Source organism: Microcaecilia unicolor, chromosome 6, assembly GCF_901765095.1.
Source record: "Microcaecilia unicolor chromosome 6, aMicUni1.1, whole genome shotgun sequence".
NCBI lineage: Eukaryota > Metazoa > Chordata > Amphibia > Gymnophiona > Siphonopidae > Microcaecilia > Microcaecilia unicolor.
Window position 1 is genome coordinate 192,969,285 of NC_044036.1, and position 15,241 is coordinate 192,984,525.

The window sequence follows — 15,241 nt, forward strand, 5'->3', positions numbered from 1 at the left end:
ATTGGTCTCATGAGGGTCCAAGCTGATTAAACGTCAGTTGAGGAAGGCAGAAAGAATTTGGAGGAAATGCAGATCACATTCTACTGGCAACTGTTCCAGCAAACAACTTTTTTTCATCTTTAACACAGGAGGGTGTAAACGGCAACTCGAGTGTTGCCGCGGGCAGAAGAGTTAGCAGAATATTTCTGCTGAAAGATTGTGACGTTACGAGCTTCTGTTGTCACAGAGTTGGTAAATTCAGTGATCCTCTTTGGAGAATGAGGTACTATCCCATATTAGGGGGTGAAGTGAGATGGATCAATTTTCAGTTACTTTCTTGACTTTTGTCCAGGTTTTTTACTGTCACTTACTGTAACCTAGAACCAATTCCTCTAAATGGCTGTTATGGTCTAAACATGGTTTAATGGGTTTGGCTTTAATGTTGATTAATCAGAATCTGGTATACAAGAGGTTCTGTTGTGTTGGAAATAGGCCATAATTAAGCCTATTTTGAAACAGAACTCATTAGATGCTCTTATTCCTTCAAACTATAAACCTGTGTCCAACCTTTGTGTCTTGGCGAAACTGACAGAGAGAGTGGTATTGGATCAGTTGAGTTGTTTTATTGAATCCACAAACGCTTTACGTCCTAGACGAGCAGGATTCCACAAGGCTCATAGTACGGAAACTGTTTTAGCAGGTTTTTGAGTGAGGGTGTATTTAGTTTAGGATAGTGGTAATTTGGCATTTGCAGTTTCATTGGATTTTAGTTCTGCTTTTGACCTGGTAGTTCATAAGCTACTTCTTCATAGGTTGGCGCCTTAGAGATTGGAGGTGGTGTGTTTGATTGGTTTAAATCATTTTTATCAAACCTTACTTTTAGAGTAGTTTGTGGGAATAAATCTTCGGAGAGTAAGACATTGGATTGTGCAGTTCCTTAGGATTCCATGTTATCGCCAAAATAACTTTCTGAGCCCATTAGCTATGCTTACTCGCAAAGCTTGGATGAGCGTGTATATTTATGTAGATGATATTTTGCTAGTGAGCAAAATTTCTGCCTCTGAGCCAGATTTTAAACGCTTAGTTTTTTGGATAGGATTTCTACTTGACCAAATGAGAATAGTCTAGTGGTGAACCTTTCAAAGACAGCCTGTTGCATTACTGGTAGCACATATCGCCCAAGGTTCCAGCGGTCCTTAGAGACGTAGCTAGGTAGGGGTACAAGGGAAGTGGATGCACCTATGCAGATCAGCCCTTCAGCTTCTCACCAATGCCTATTTTACAAAAGATCTGCTCCGCTTGACTTCAAAATCTGGCTACATTCCTGCCTTTGGGGGCCATGTGATAAAATTAGTAAACCTCTCTTTAGATAGTTGGGCATTTATATTGATTCTCAATTGACCTTTGACAAACAGATCTCATCAGTCTTACAGAAAGGATTTGGTGTTCTACAGCAGCTTAAGGCTATTAGGAATGTCATGGATGAGGATGCTTTTCATACCCTCCTACATGCATTCCTGATGTCGAAGTTAGATTATGGTAACTTGATATATGCAGGTTCTGGCATCTGGGAAATTAAAGCGGCTGCAAACTCTCCAAAATGCAGCCTTCCAGTTATTAGGTAAAGTTCATTTTGGGGACTACATCACTCCACTTGTTTCTACAGTTCCACTGGCTTCCTTTGGAATTTAAGATGCCTATGTTAGGCCATAGGGCTCTGTTTGAATTGGTATCATCTTATTTGTCTTCTCTAGAAGTGCTATATGTTCCTAGTAGTACATTTAGATCATTAAGGGGCCCGTTTACTAAGGCGCATAGGCACCTATGCACGTCCAACGCGCGCCAGCTTGGCACTACCACCTGGCTACCATGTGCCCCGGACAGTAACAGCCAGAGAGGGTACAAGCTACATAGAAAGTATACAAACAAAAAGAAGCAACACTGGGTCTTCAAGACTGAGACAACAGGAGTATTTTATTGATAAATGACCCGACAAGAGCTGTGTTTCGGCGTTAAAGAACGCCTGCCTCAGGGGTCAGAGATTGGATATAAATAATGTAAACAATGTATGAATCCAATACCTCTGAACGGGAACGGAGAAAATCTTTAAAGCCAGCGTGCCTTGTGGAAATAGCAGCCGCAATAAGGAAAAAAAATCTCCTGCATATAACCTTGTATTTTACAAATGCAAATACTGAAAATACAAGGCTATATGCAGGAGTTTTTCCTTTATTGCGGTTGCTATTTCCACAAGGCACGCTGGTTTTAAGATTTTCTCCGTTCCCGTTCGGAGGTATTGGATTCATACGTTGTTTACATTATTACATCCAATCTCTGACCCCTGAGGCAGGCGTCCTTTTAACGCCGAAACACGGCTCGTGTCAGGTCATTATCAATAAAATACTCCTGTTGTCTCAGTCTTGAAGGCCCAGTGTTGGTCCCCGGACAGTAACTCCATTTTTGATATGCACCCAAAACATGTGGTACAAAATATTTTCTATTTTCTACCGCGTGGCACTTACCTGGCGGTAATCAGCATTTTACGCGCACTGGCCGCTTACCACCTGGTTAGCGCGTGAGACCTTACCGCTAAGTCAGTGGGTGGCAGTAAGCTCTCAGGCTGAAAATGGACGTGCGCTGGTTTTAATTTTGACGCACATCCATTTCAGCCACAAAAAAAGGCTTTTTTTTTTACAGGCACACTGAAAAATTGACTTACGCGCGACCAACACACGTGCCTACACCAGCGCAGGCCACTTTTTGGCACGCCTTAGTAAAGGGCCCCTAAATGAGAATAGATGTTATGATTGGGGTCTGAACCCCTCTCAAACTTACCTCTTTCCTGGGGGTCAGCTTCTTAGCTGGCTTCTGTTTCTTTGTCTGTCCTTCTGAGCTGGCTCTGTCTCTCTGTGCTGGCAGCTTCCAGCAGCAGGGCTCTAATTGTTTCATTATACTGCACCTGTGTGGGTAGTCTGAGTTGTTCTAACTCTCTTGGGTGTACTGGCTTCAAGTGTTTCACACGGTTTTGCATTGGTGTGGGTTGGGCCTCTCTGGGATCAGTGTGCTTTGCCTAGGTTAGAGGGAGTAGTGACATCATCAGGGAGGGCCTTGATAAGGAAAGTGGTGTTGTTTCCTTCAGAGCCTTGCAACAGTGGGTTTGCTTTAGGTAGGGTGGTGCGGTGTGCACTTCTGACTCTGTGTCTAGTTTCCTGCTTGCTTTTGCTTAGGTCCAGGTTAGTGTTAGTGCAGGTGTGCACTGGTGACTGTGTGTTAGCTTCCTGTTTTCCCTTATGGTTCCCCTGCTTTTCCCTCTGGTTTTTGGAAGCTCTGTTGCTGATAGAAGATACTTCAGGGTTGGTGTTGTTAGGAACACTGCAGAGTTTGCTGTTAGAAGTACTTCTGGTGTTTGTGCTATTGGGAGCATTGCAGTCTTTGCTGTTGGTGTTTGGTGCTTTAGAAAGCACTTTGGCTTATGTGTTAGATTCACTGCTTTTTCCTTGTGGCTCCCTGTCTTCCCTTTTAGTGCTAGGAGCTCTTCTGGTTGCTTGCAGAGTAAGTGCTTAGAAGCACCTTGTTAGTTGTATCTAGCTTGCTAGAGCAGTGCTTAGGGAGCTGGTTAGTTCTGTGTTAGCTTATTAGTGTAAAGCTCTGCTTGTAGCTTGGTGCTTAGTAGCACCTGTGTTAGCTTTGTGTTTAGTTCCCTGCTCTGTAGTTAAGGGCTTAGGAAGTCCCTTTCTGAGCAGGGCTTAGGAGCTCCTGTTTAGTATAGGCTTAGGAAGTCCTTTTTGTCAGTTTACTGTTAGGAACACTCCTGCTAGTTTAGGATTGGGAGCACGTAGATCAGTTTAGGTTTAGAGCACTTCTGTTTCCAGTCCTGGTCCCTATGTCATCCGGTATCCAGTAAGTCCTGTCGGCTACTCGAACCCAGGAGCTCAACTTCTGGGGGGCTTAGTAGCTAAGTGCAGGTGAAGCTGTGTGGACCAGTCCAGTGTGCTCCAGTCCCGTGTTCCAGTCCTGTGTCCTCCAGTACGGGGGGAACCAGTCCAGTGTGTTCGGTCCGGTGTGTGTTCCAGTCCGGGGGATTGCAGTCCAGTGTTCCAGTCCTGTGTCCTCCAGTCCGGGGGATTCCAGTCCATGTGTTCTGGTTCGCTGGGCAGTGCCTGCAGTCCCTGCCGGTGTGTTTACCCAGTGTTGGTTGGTGGGTTTTGTCTGCTGCTGTCGCTCCTCGTCAGCAGCCCAAGGGCTCACGTTTGCTCCAGAGCCCAGTCCCGCGGGCTCTGAACCTGAGAACCTGACAATAGAATGGTTACATCACATATATCGCCAAGCGTGTTTAGCAGCTACTAGGGAGAGTGCATTCTTTTGGTTGGTCCCTGCACTCTGAACAAAGTTACCTGTTACTTTACGGAAAGACGACTCCTTGAAGAGTTTTAAGCAGCTACGTAAAGCATACTTTAAAAAAATTAGCATTTAATTTAGGTGAATAAGGTTCGCTGATTTCTTTTTTTTTTTTTTTTTTTTTTTATTAACTTTTATCATTTACTTAATTACATTCACATTTATCACATAAATGTAAGGAAAAACAAAAATTAATATAAGGAAAAGAAAACATTTTCTCTCATCAATATATATTATATAATTGTCCCACAATTGGGAGATCCAAGATCAGGAAAACAATCTCAAAGAAAATAAGAAAAACTCAAAATGGTTAATCTTACAATTCACATTTTCTGAGGGAGGAAGGTTAATCGGTAATTGCAGGCTGGTACAGTGGTAACTAAAGGAGGGTGTCTGCAGAGGGTTCTTCATCTGTTCTTTCAACTCCACAAACTCTTGTAATTTCTTAGGTTCAAACAAATAAGTAATAAGGAAATAAAACACTTACAAGGGAATCGGCACTAGAAGTTCCCACCAAGGGCAATGATTCCCTGGCTTAAAAGCCAAGAATTCACACCTCCTAGTCTGCGATTCCCTTGATATGTCAGGAAATATATTCTCTTTGAACCCAAAAACTATCAGCCATGTGTCAGAAATACAATTTCAAAACATTGTTCCTATCTAAATCAAAGGTGCAAGTCACTAATAATATAACTCTATCTGTAATTTCTTAATTTTCCCAAAATGTCAGTTACGTTCACATCTCTTTTCTCTGATAAAGAACATTTTAAGGGAAATATAAATCAACTTTAGGACAACCAGAGGGGTGGCTATCAGAAGTATTTGCAAAATATCAGAGAAATATTTCTTCAACAGTTCAGTAGCTGATATAAGATATTATAGGAAAATTGATCATTCTCAGTTATTTTCCTTAATTGGTTCTCCAGAAATTCCAATTTTACAAGAAACAGGCTGTCCTTCATTACCAAATTAACTGATTTCCTAGAGAAACCATTTCCGGAGTCAGTCTCTATTTTTATATCTGGACTTCCACTTGTTAGATAAGTATTAATACAAATTCTTGAACTCCATGTTTATTCCTGAAAAATGTTAAACATCTGAAGAAAGAGTTATTCGCACTCTGCAGCACTTCCCATAGTACGTCCATTGGGACATTATTGGCTTCACCAATCCAATTTCTCCACAGAAACCGCTCCAGATATCTTCGGGGGGGAAGAGCTCACTCTCCAATCCCCCAGTTGGTTTATTATCCGGAGTCGATGCTGCGCCAGGACCTCCTCGGGTCGCGTGAAAATCCTAACCCACTTCGGGCGGTTCCACTGTCGACCTCCATAGCGAATCGTTACTGTTTCCGGGTCTGGAGGGTTGTGCCAGCAGGGGACTCAAAGTCACTCCCTCCACTGAGATTCGGCGACAAGCCTTGCTGTTCCCCGAAGCAGGAACCGATATCCCCGACGTTATGACCCCGAATCTCTCCAAAGTAGACTGAGAAGTGGTGGGAACCCCAGCCGTGTTCAAGAAGGACAACACCCATGGCTTTGCCTTTTCTCTTCCCCATTCCTGGGGAGCGCGCCTACTTCTTCAGGTATTCTGGTGTAAAACGGGAACTCAACTAACGTACGTCCTCCCTCGACGCCATCTTGGATCCTCCAGTTTGGGACACTCTTTGTCTGGTTTCTCCTCAGAGGCCTGTCTGATATGGGTAACCCTTCAGCATAGTCCTCTGAGTCATTGAAACACGGAAGCCCCTCCACCCCTGCAAGGTGGTGTCCCTTCGGAGGGGAAGGTTTCGCTGATTTCTACTGTACGTTTCTTTGGTTGAATGACAAACTTTACTCTCCTAAATTGGAGTTACTTTTTAAGTTTTTGTCTTGTGATATTAAGATTTTATTGTAAACCGTAAGCCATCCATTTCTCTCTGCTTTTTCTTCCCTCCTCCCTTGTTAAAAATTTTTACCTTTGCTGGTGGGGATACCTAAGCTTTGCCAACTAAAGAGCTCCGTGGTCCAAACCTTAGTGGCGTGCTTTCTAGCCACTAATTCCAGCACGCCTTGCGCATGCTCAGTTCATGTGTGGATCTGATGTTCCTGGCCTGTGAAGTAACAGGTTCAAGGGCTCAGGTGAATAAAACATTTACTTTCACATTTATATACCGTGTCTGGCTGAGTTATTCACAGGACCACCCCCATAACCCTCGTCCGAGGTATGAAAGTCACGTATACTGCACCAGATTTTGTTTTAAAGGTTATGTTTGCCGTGGCGCTGAACATATCACCGCTTTTTTGAATATCACTCCCATGATGAACAGTTATGTTATTTGAACACAGCATTCTTTAAACTGAGGCAGCTGAGAAATATTAAATCATATCTTTCGAGGAACATTCTGCTCTTTGATCCAGTCTTTTATATTATCACAATTTGGGACTATTGCAATTCGGTCCATATAGGACTTCCCAAGACACAAATTGACCGATTGCAATTATTGCAGAATACTGCCACTAAACTTGCTCTTAGCTGTAATAAATATAATAGAGTTACTCCTTTATTGGTTGAGCTACATTGGCTCCAGTTGGAGCTAGGATAAAGTACGATTGCTTGCCTTGTTATAATCTCTGTATGGCCAAGGCTACGGTCTTGTTTATAATCTACTCTTCTTCTAGGCTGACATCTAAACTTAAGAACAACAACTATCTTTTATATCCATTTATCCAAAGGGTAAAATCTAAAAGAAATCATGAACGATCATATTCCTACCAGGCAGTAAAAGTTTGGAATTCTCTGCCAACATATTTAAGAGCCCAAACTTTTCGGAAAAAGTTAAACTATTCTATTTGAAGATTATTTGATTTCTTAACTCTTTTTCATGTTTGTTTATAGAAGGCTTATTTTAACAGTTTATTATTGTGTGTGTGGTTTCTTTTCTAACTATATATAATAGGATTATTTTAATTTGTATTTTAAAAGTATTTTATGTATACCTGTACACTGCTTCCCATAGAGGAATTAGCGGTTTATAAACGCTGGATTAGATTAGATTCTGGGAGGGATGAGTTGTGATAATCGTGAAAAGGAACGGAGGGAAGGGTCAAGGTTTAAAGTTTACTTAGGGTGCCTAATTCAGTTGCATTGGTCCTCAGGTCTGGGACTTTCAAGCAGTCATGGGAGCTGTGCTTTACATCTGAATCCTGCCAAAAGTACCCAGAAGAAACCCACTGTATATTAGAGCAGGCTTGTCCAACCTACGGCCTGCAGTCCAGAATCCGGCCCACCAAGTGCTTTTTTTCTGGCCCTTGGAAGCTTGGCAGTTCTTGTGATGTTTATAGCAGGATCCTGCTTCCCCACCGCAACTCAGCTGTTTGTAAGCTTGAGCCACATGGGGCCGGAAGTTCAGGTTGGTCTTGCAGTTTGAAGTCTCACGAGATCAACCTAAACTTCCAGCACCACACAGCCCAAGTTTTCAGGGAGCTGTGTCGCGGTGGGGGGAGCAGGAATCCCGCTGTTTCTTCTGCAACTGAAGTTCAGTTGCAAGTAAAGAGACTGGATGAAGACTGGTGGAGAGGGAAAGAGAGAGAGATAGAGACCAGGTGAAGGCTGGGAAGGGGACAGTGCACCGTTGTATTTTGCCACTGTTTGATGAAACATGTGGCAAAATACGACGGTACGTGTTTTGGTCCTCCAAATGTTACAACATATAAAATGTGGCCCCCCGATAGAAAAAGGTTGGACAACCCTGATCTAGAGGACAACAGCGGGTAGACGAGGTCCATACTGGCAGTTCTTTATTCCAAGGTTGGAGAACAGCAGTGGTTTACAATGTTGCCCACATTCTGGGGAGGGGGGGGGGGGGGTCTCCCAGCTGTTCAGTACTGAATTTACAGACTGCAGGATTTCATTCCCATCTCCTTGTCCAGGCGCTGTCTGCTGTCCCCAGCTGTCCATGTGCAGTCCTTTAAAGGGCCAGTTATGAAATTCTCCTTCTGCTTTTCAAAGTGCACCGCTTTGGGTTCCCACGGATCTCTCTCAGCACTTGCTTCCCTATGTACCTTCAAGGTCTTTTAGGTCCATCCTGCTGTTATGTGCATCTAGATACTATTTGCAAAAAGACTTGTAGTGTATCTGCTCCTAAGCTGTGGAATAACCTCCCTGTACATCTCTGTTTGATAAGTTTAAATCCTGATTGAAAACGTTTGTGTGCTCTGAGGCTTTTTTTTTTTTTTTTTTTTTTTATTATTTTATTTATGAATTTACAATTACATTCCAAAGCTGTACTTTGTCAAGAAAAAAAAAAGGCAATCAAACTTAATAAGGAAATATAGTTTGAGAATAAATTCTCATCAAACAAGTGTCATTTTTGTAGTCCTCAAGTAAGGGGGAGACTTTAACAATCTTACAAGAGGATAAGAATATCAGGTAACATATAAATTTAAATCAAGAAAGGCATCAGGGTTATCACTACTAAAAAAAATAATTAAGCCCATTACAATGAATCCTGTGGTGGTTTTGGTAACCTTGCATTTAAAAAAGATCGCAATTGCAAAACATCAAAGAAATGATATGTCTTATTTTCATATTGCACTATGCATTTACAGGGAAATCGAAGCTGAACTTAGCTCCCAATTGGTAAGTCTCTTGCCTCATCATCAAAAACTTTTTTCGACGCTCTTGTGTAGTCCTTGACACATCTGGGAAGATTTGAATTTTCTCTCCCATAAAAACACAGATGAAATTGTCTTAGATATTGCCTCAAGATCGCTTCTTTATCAGTAAGGAATACAAAAGATACTAGTAAGGTAGACCTACAGTAAATTCTACCTCTTCTTGTGACTGTTCTAGCAAGGCTGAAACATCCAAATTTTCTACTATAGTATTCCCACAGCTTTATCTTTTCCTTTAATATCTCGAGAAGGTAATAAGTAAAGTTTTTGTATGGGAGGAAAATTTTGTCTCAGGATATTTAAATACATCTTTTAAGAACTTATGAAACAATTCTCTCAGTGGAATAAATTTAACACAGGGAAAGTTCAAGAATCTCAAATTAAATTTCTGAATCCATTCTCTAAGTTCTCAATCTTCCTGTGCGTCAGGTCTGCATTTGAAGCAATTTAGAGTCTTGTTCTTTTAATTGTAAAATAGAAGATTCACATTGTTTCAAATTATTCGCTTGGGAAGCCAGTTCAGACTGAAGCATTTCTGTCTTAAAGTGTTAGTTTGCAAAGTAGAAACTAAGGAAAAACATATTTTATGCAGGGATTCCATCGCCCCCCATAAAGATTCCAACGTCACCTTTGTTGGTTTCTCCAGAGGCTGTAGTTGCACCAAAGGTTCCAACCGTTGGTCCGCCATTTCCTGAACGGACCGGGCTTCTTCCTGGGTATTAATCGGGCTACTGCTACCTCTGGGGATGAATGTTTGACACGGTTTCCTGACGGGAAATTCCCGACTGTTGCAGCACAACGCTAAGGGAGTGCTCCTTCCCCGAAACCGCAGCTTCCAGCTGTAGGGCGGGACTTCCTTTCGCGTCGTCACCTGCTACTCGCGGCAAACAGGGGCTCCTTGGGCTGAGTGATAGTTCACTCCCCTGATCGAGGCTCCTCTCCGCCTCAGTCTGCGGGACGCCCGTGTAGTGAGAGCGACTGTGAAGTCCGTTATCGGAGGTTGCCGTCTAGGAAGGGTCCATAGAGGGTAAGGAGCTACCTCCCCTTGTTTTCCCCCTTCTTTTGGGCATAACGATAGGAAATAGTGAACGAAGTTAAGAAGTTCCTCCGAGGTAAGAACCACACGTCTTACCCTGACGCCATCTTGAATACGTCTGTGAGGCTTTTTTTTTATTATTACATTTGTACCTTCCCTATCTAGATTGACAGTGATACTGTAAAGGCTACTCAGAGCAGTAATGTTTGAAAAATCTGTAATTACAGCTACTGACTCCCTTTGACCTCTTCTTCCTATGTGTCCTGTTTGATATTGTATTTCTTTTCTTTATTGCTAGAATTTTATATCGCAAACCGCCCAGAAGTTTTTCCCTTGGAGCGGTGTATCAAGAATAATAAAAACACGAAACTTGATAATGCGTGCTAAGATCAGTGAATCTTTGGGAGACTTACACTTTGCCTTCGATTAATAAATCTTTTTTACGTGCTAAAGTTTGCCCATCTCTATGGACGTGCTCAGGCGTCCCAGGGTAGTTTTGTGTTTGGCACGCACGTCCCACATGCTAAAAAATATTGAGCGCTGGGGCAGGTTTAGGGGCGGAGAGTAGGAGTGCCCAGTGCTAATAATGCGCTGATTAGCACACGGTTAGCGCAGGAGCTCTTACCAACTACATAATGGGTGGCAGTAAGAGCTGATGCACTAATGGGAAAATTAATAGAGAAAATGGGGCCATTTTACCCCTGCACTAAAAGTGGCCTCAACATGCTGAAAAGCCCTGTGCTAGCGATAGCACTGGCCACTTTTTAATGGGGCTTTGTAAAGGGCCCCTATGGAAATTCCATTTAAATGAAGGGATTAGCTGTTACTCTTCGATGCAGAGAGGTGCTTGAGGACCCTGAAAAATACCTGAAATGTAACTCCGAGGGGCAGGACAGTTCTATAAGGGCTGGTGTTGTCTGCGGTGCTTCACCTGCATGATCTTTGACCCTAGGGTTCCTGACTTGCAGGGGTGGACTGACAGTCGTCGGGGCCCCTACCCCAGCCAGTGCCCACCGCCCCAGTTGCCACTGCCCTCCCCAGTCCTACCTTGAAAGGGCCCTGGTGGTGGTCTAGTGGCTTCTTCGGGTGCAGGAAAGAACCCCTCTCTTTCCTGTCCGCTATCACTACTGTGCCCAGTGGCAGCACTGCCGTGTTTTCAAAATGGCTGCCGAGACTTACCGCAGTAGTCTGGCAGGTCTAGGGCAGTCTCAAAGTCTCAGCAGCCATTTTGAAAACACGGTGGAGCTGGCCGCACCAGGCAGAATAGCGGCAGTGGGCAGGAAAGAGTGAGATTCTTTCCTTACCCTGCAGAGGCCACTAGACCACCAGGACCCTTCAAGGTAGGACCGGGGAGGGCTGTAATGTGCAGTGATGGCGGGTAACTGCAGAGCCTATGGGCCCTCGTGAACTGCCTGGTTTGCCCGAATGGTCAGTCTGCCCCTGCTGACTTGGGTTCTCTGATCTAGAGTGGACCACTGCTCAGGAGTACCAGGCTGGACTACAAGGTCTCCAGTTTCTTTAATTCACTGGTTAGAGGTGTGCATTAGACTCAGGAGGCGTAGCCTAATGGCTAAGTCATTTAACCTTAGATTGTAAGCTCTTTCGAGCAGGCACTATCTCTTTATGACCAGTGTACAGCGCTGTTTACGTCTAGTAGCGCTATAGAAATAAGTAGTAGTAGATACAAAATAAGTATCTTTATATATATGCAAACCACTTTGATTGTAACCACAGAAAGGAGATATATGAAACCCTTCTCTCATTTCTAACTATTGAAATTAAGAACAGTAGTAAAGTGCTGGTTTTTAGCTCACTTTCTGATGTAAAAAGGGGCGCTAAGCTTAGCGAACATTTTAACTCATGTTCTCCACACTCTTTATTAGCAGGCTTTTTCAACTCATGATACATTTCCATAAAATTTGCTTACTGCATCATAACTTAAAACACGAGTTTCGAAAATACATGCTAAATTTGTGTTTCAGTACATAGGGCCTTAAGCGCCAGTATTCACATGTCAGGGCCTTGAGTGTCGTGATTCCAATCTTTTGGTACTTCTGCGAGACCTTTAAGATCAAATAACAATAACAAAGCAGGGTGCAAAATGCCAAATATCAAGAAGGCCATAAGAAACTTCCTCAGCACTCAATCAACTGAAAATAGTGTATGTCTATGGATAGATTGAAAATACAAAAGATACCCAAATATATCTAGAAAACATCAAGAGAGAAGCTTCTCATCATTGAAAATCTCATTATCTTGATGTTTAATTTTCCTTTTTTTCTTGTGTGTGTGTGTGTATATATATATATCTATCAAACATATAAACGGCGAGCACAGATTCACCTTAAGGATTGTAGTAGCCGAGGACTAGTGAGAGCAGTACAGCCAAAATGTCTGACCCAAAGCCTGATATGTCTGAAGTTGAGAAATTTGACCACAGGAAGTTGAAAAAGACCAGTACAGAGGAGAAGAACACCCTTCCCTCAAAAGAGACAATTGAGCAAGAGAAGGCAGCTTGTCAGAAGTCATAGGGGACAGATGTGACACCAGTTATGTGCTCTTCCTCTTCCCCCCCCCCCCCCCCCTGTTTTTCCTAATCATTTTTATTATGGCTGTGAATACAATCAAGCCTTTGGCTTAAAAAAAGTCTTTAAAATTGAATCCTCCTAATTTGCCAAGAGCTTTGGAAGGCAGAGGAGAAGCGCACCCTCTCCCCATTCCCTGCTACACCAGCTGCTAAGCATGTCCTGACCACATACCCACCTTCTGCTTTATGGGCTCATCTGTTTTACTTCTTGGAGCAAGTGATGAAGAAGTTAGAGGTGGAAACAGCTCGGTGAGAAACTGCCAAAGATTTGGGGAACTGTGATGAATGTTGCTTTGGTCATCGGAGGAGGTGGCTTAGCCTGTCTTGTGTATTCACAGAATGATGTATTTTGTTCCTGCAGCTTCATTTTTATTTTTGTTTTCTGTTAAATAAAATGATATAAGTTGTTAAAAAAAAAAAAAAAAAAACATATAAACGGCGAGTGACCGACTCACTCGCAAATGCGCAGTAGAAACTTCCCTCTGTCCCGCCCCCGCATCAATACGTGATGACGAGGGCGGGACAGAGAGGGAAACTGCGCCGCCGAGGTTGATACCGCACCCGCCCACCCGAGGTCGCCGCTACCGTTACCCCACACACACACACACACACACCCGGCCCGGGCCCTCTCTCCGCTACTAAACTTACACATCCATTCGCCGGAACGCAGCACACACATCAGCTGAGCTGCCATCAGCCCTTCCTTCTCTGCCTGTGTCCCGCCCTCCTGTGACGTAACGTCAGCGAGGGCGGACACAGGCAGGGAAGGAAGGCCGATGGCAGCTCAGCTGATGTGCGTGCTGCGTTCCGGCGAATGGATGTGTAAGTTTAGTAGCGGAGAGAGAGAGGGGCCGGGTGGAGGGATGGCGGCGGCTCCGGGGGGGGGGGGGAAACGGTAGCGGTGGCGACCTCGCGGGGAGGGGGGGGAGGAAGGAAAACCCCAATACCAGCCCGTTTTTACGGGCTCAACTGCTAGTATATATATATATATATATATATATATAAAAGCACACCCTGTTCTTCAAATTCTTTATATATAAGGAGATTTTAATGATTGAGAAGCTTATCCACGCTCTAAGAATAGCCTTTGACCTTAGGGCTTCTCTTGATGTTTTCTAGATATATTTGGTATCTTTGTATTTTCAATCTATCCATAGACATACACTATTTTCAGTTGATTGAGTGCTGAGGAAGTTTCTTATGCCTTCTTGATATTTCCACTGCGCACCCTAGTTTCCTATCGTTATAGACCTCTTTTCAGAGCCAGAGACTTGCCCAATTCAAAGCTGTTGTGGAGTGAGGAGGAGCGGAGGGCTGCTGCTATCTAGCTTCCCAGGCAGATGAACCAAACAGCTAATTCCTCTCCCTTTGCTTTCCTCTCAGGCTGAGTGTATGAACCTTCGTCAAAATTCTGCATGTCGTACAACCGAACTCATCTATACGCCTGTGGTACCGGTGCCTTCCACCCCACTTGCGCTTTCTGGAGGTTGGCCAGCGGATGGAGGTAGGAGCCAGAGTTTATTCCTAGGGACAGGGTCCTTAATACACAACATGACAGATTTTGGAGCACATCACTGCACTGCTGTGAGACAAGCCCCAGCTAATCCTGATAACCCTTATGATGAGAAGTTGTCACTTCTAGAAGACTGGGCCACCCTAGCAGGCTCTGCTGTGTGGAAACTTGTACTGCTACAGCCCCTTGTGGTTCTCAAGGGACACTGACAGTGTTCAGAAACCAGTGACGTAGCCCACCCAGTCTTGGCTCAGGCCCAGCCAGCTGCAGCATCACACTTCTCTCTTCCCTCTCTCCGCTGCATTGTCCCGCATCTGCGCTCCGGTCTCTGAGCCCATTCCCTCCCAGTGTCGATGCAGGTGTCCTCAGCGCCTGCGGCGATTCATTACTTGCTGCTTGCACCAGTCCCGCAGGCTTTCATCTGCCGCATTCCACCAGACAGGAAACGGCAATGATGTCAGCGAGGGTGGTGCATGGCAGATGGAAGCCTGTGGGGCCAGCACAAGCAGCAAGAATGAATCACTGCAGGCACCAAGGGCGCCTGTACTGACATTGGAGCGGGGCAGAGTTCAGAACAGGAGCACAGATGCCGGGACGCCACAGGCAAGAGGGAGAAGATGTGGGGTAGGTGAAAAGAACAACCTCTTTTGGTCTTAAAAAGTATCTCTGAGAAGATATTTGTGGTGTATGCTTTGGGGGGGGGGGGGGGGCACGTGCGCATGGAAGGGCCTATCTAAAATACCAAGTCTGACTACGCCTCTGTCAGAAACTCAACTTAGCAACAAATATGGCTCACTGGTTAGGGCCCATTAGCTGCAAATCAGGGGAACTGATTGCCTAGACCCTTGGTTTTCAGCCTCAGTCCCTCAAGGTCTCCCACGGGCCAGGTTTCAAGACATCCTGAATTAATATTCATGAGAGAAATTTAATGAGGAAGTAGGCATGCAAGATCTCTCTCATACATATTCATTATAAATTACTACTTGTTGACTCTCAACAATTTCTATCTTGCAATCATTTATTACATATTTTATTACTTGGATAACTTATGTAATGATTGCAAGATAGAAATT

The 15,241-nt window shown here is 44.0% G+C and overlaps 1 protein-coding gene across 1 annotated transcript in view; it reads left to right on the forward strand.

The window, feature by feature from the left end:
- The window catches only part of SEMA3B (semaphorin 3B), a 229,508-nt gene that overhangs the window by 127,920 nt on the left and 86,347 nt on the right, over positions 1 to 15,241 (forward strand). The window contains 2 exon segments of the mRNA XM_030205932.1: positions 14,045 to 14,128; positions 14,131 to 14,159. Coding sequence (XP_030061792.1) covers positions 14,045 to 14,128; positions 14,131 to 14,159 — 113 coding nt within the window.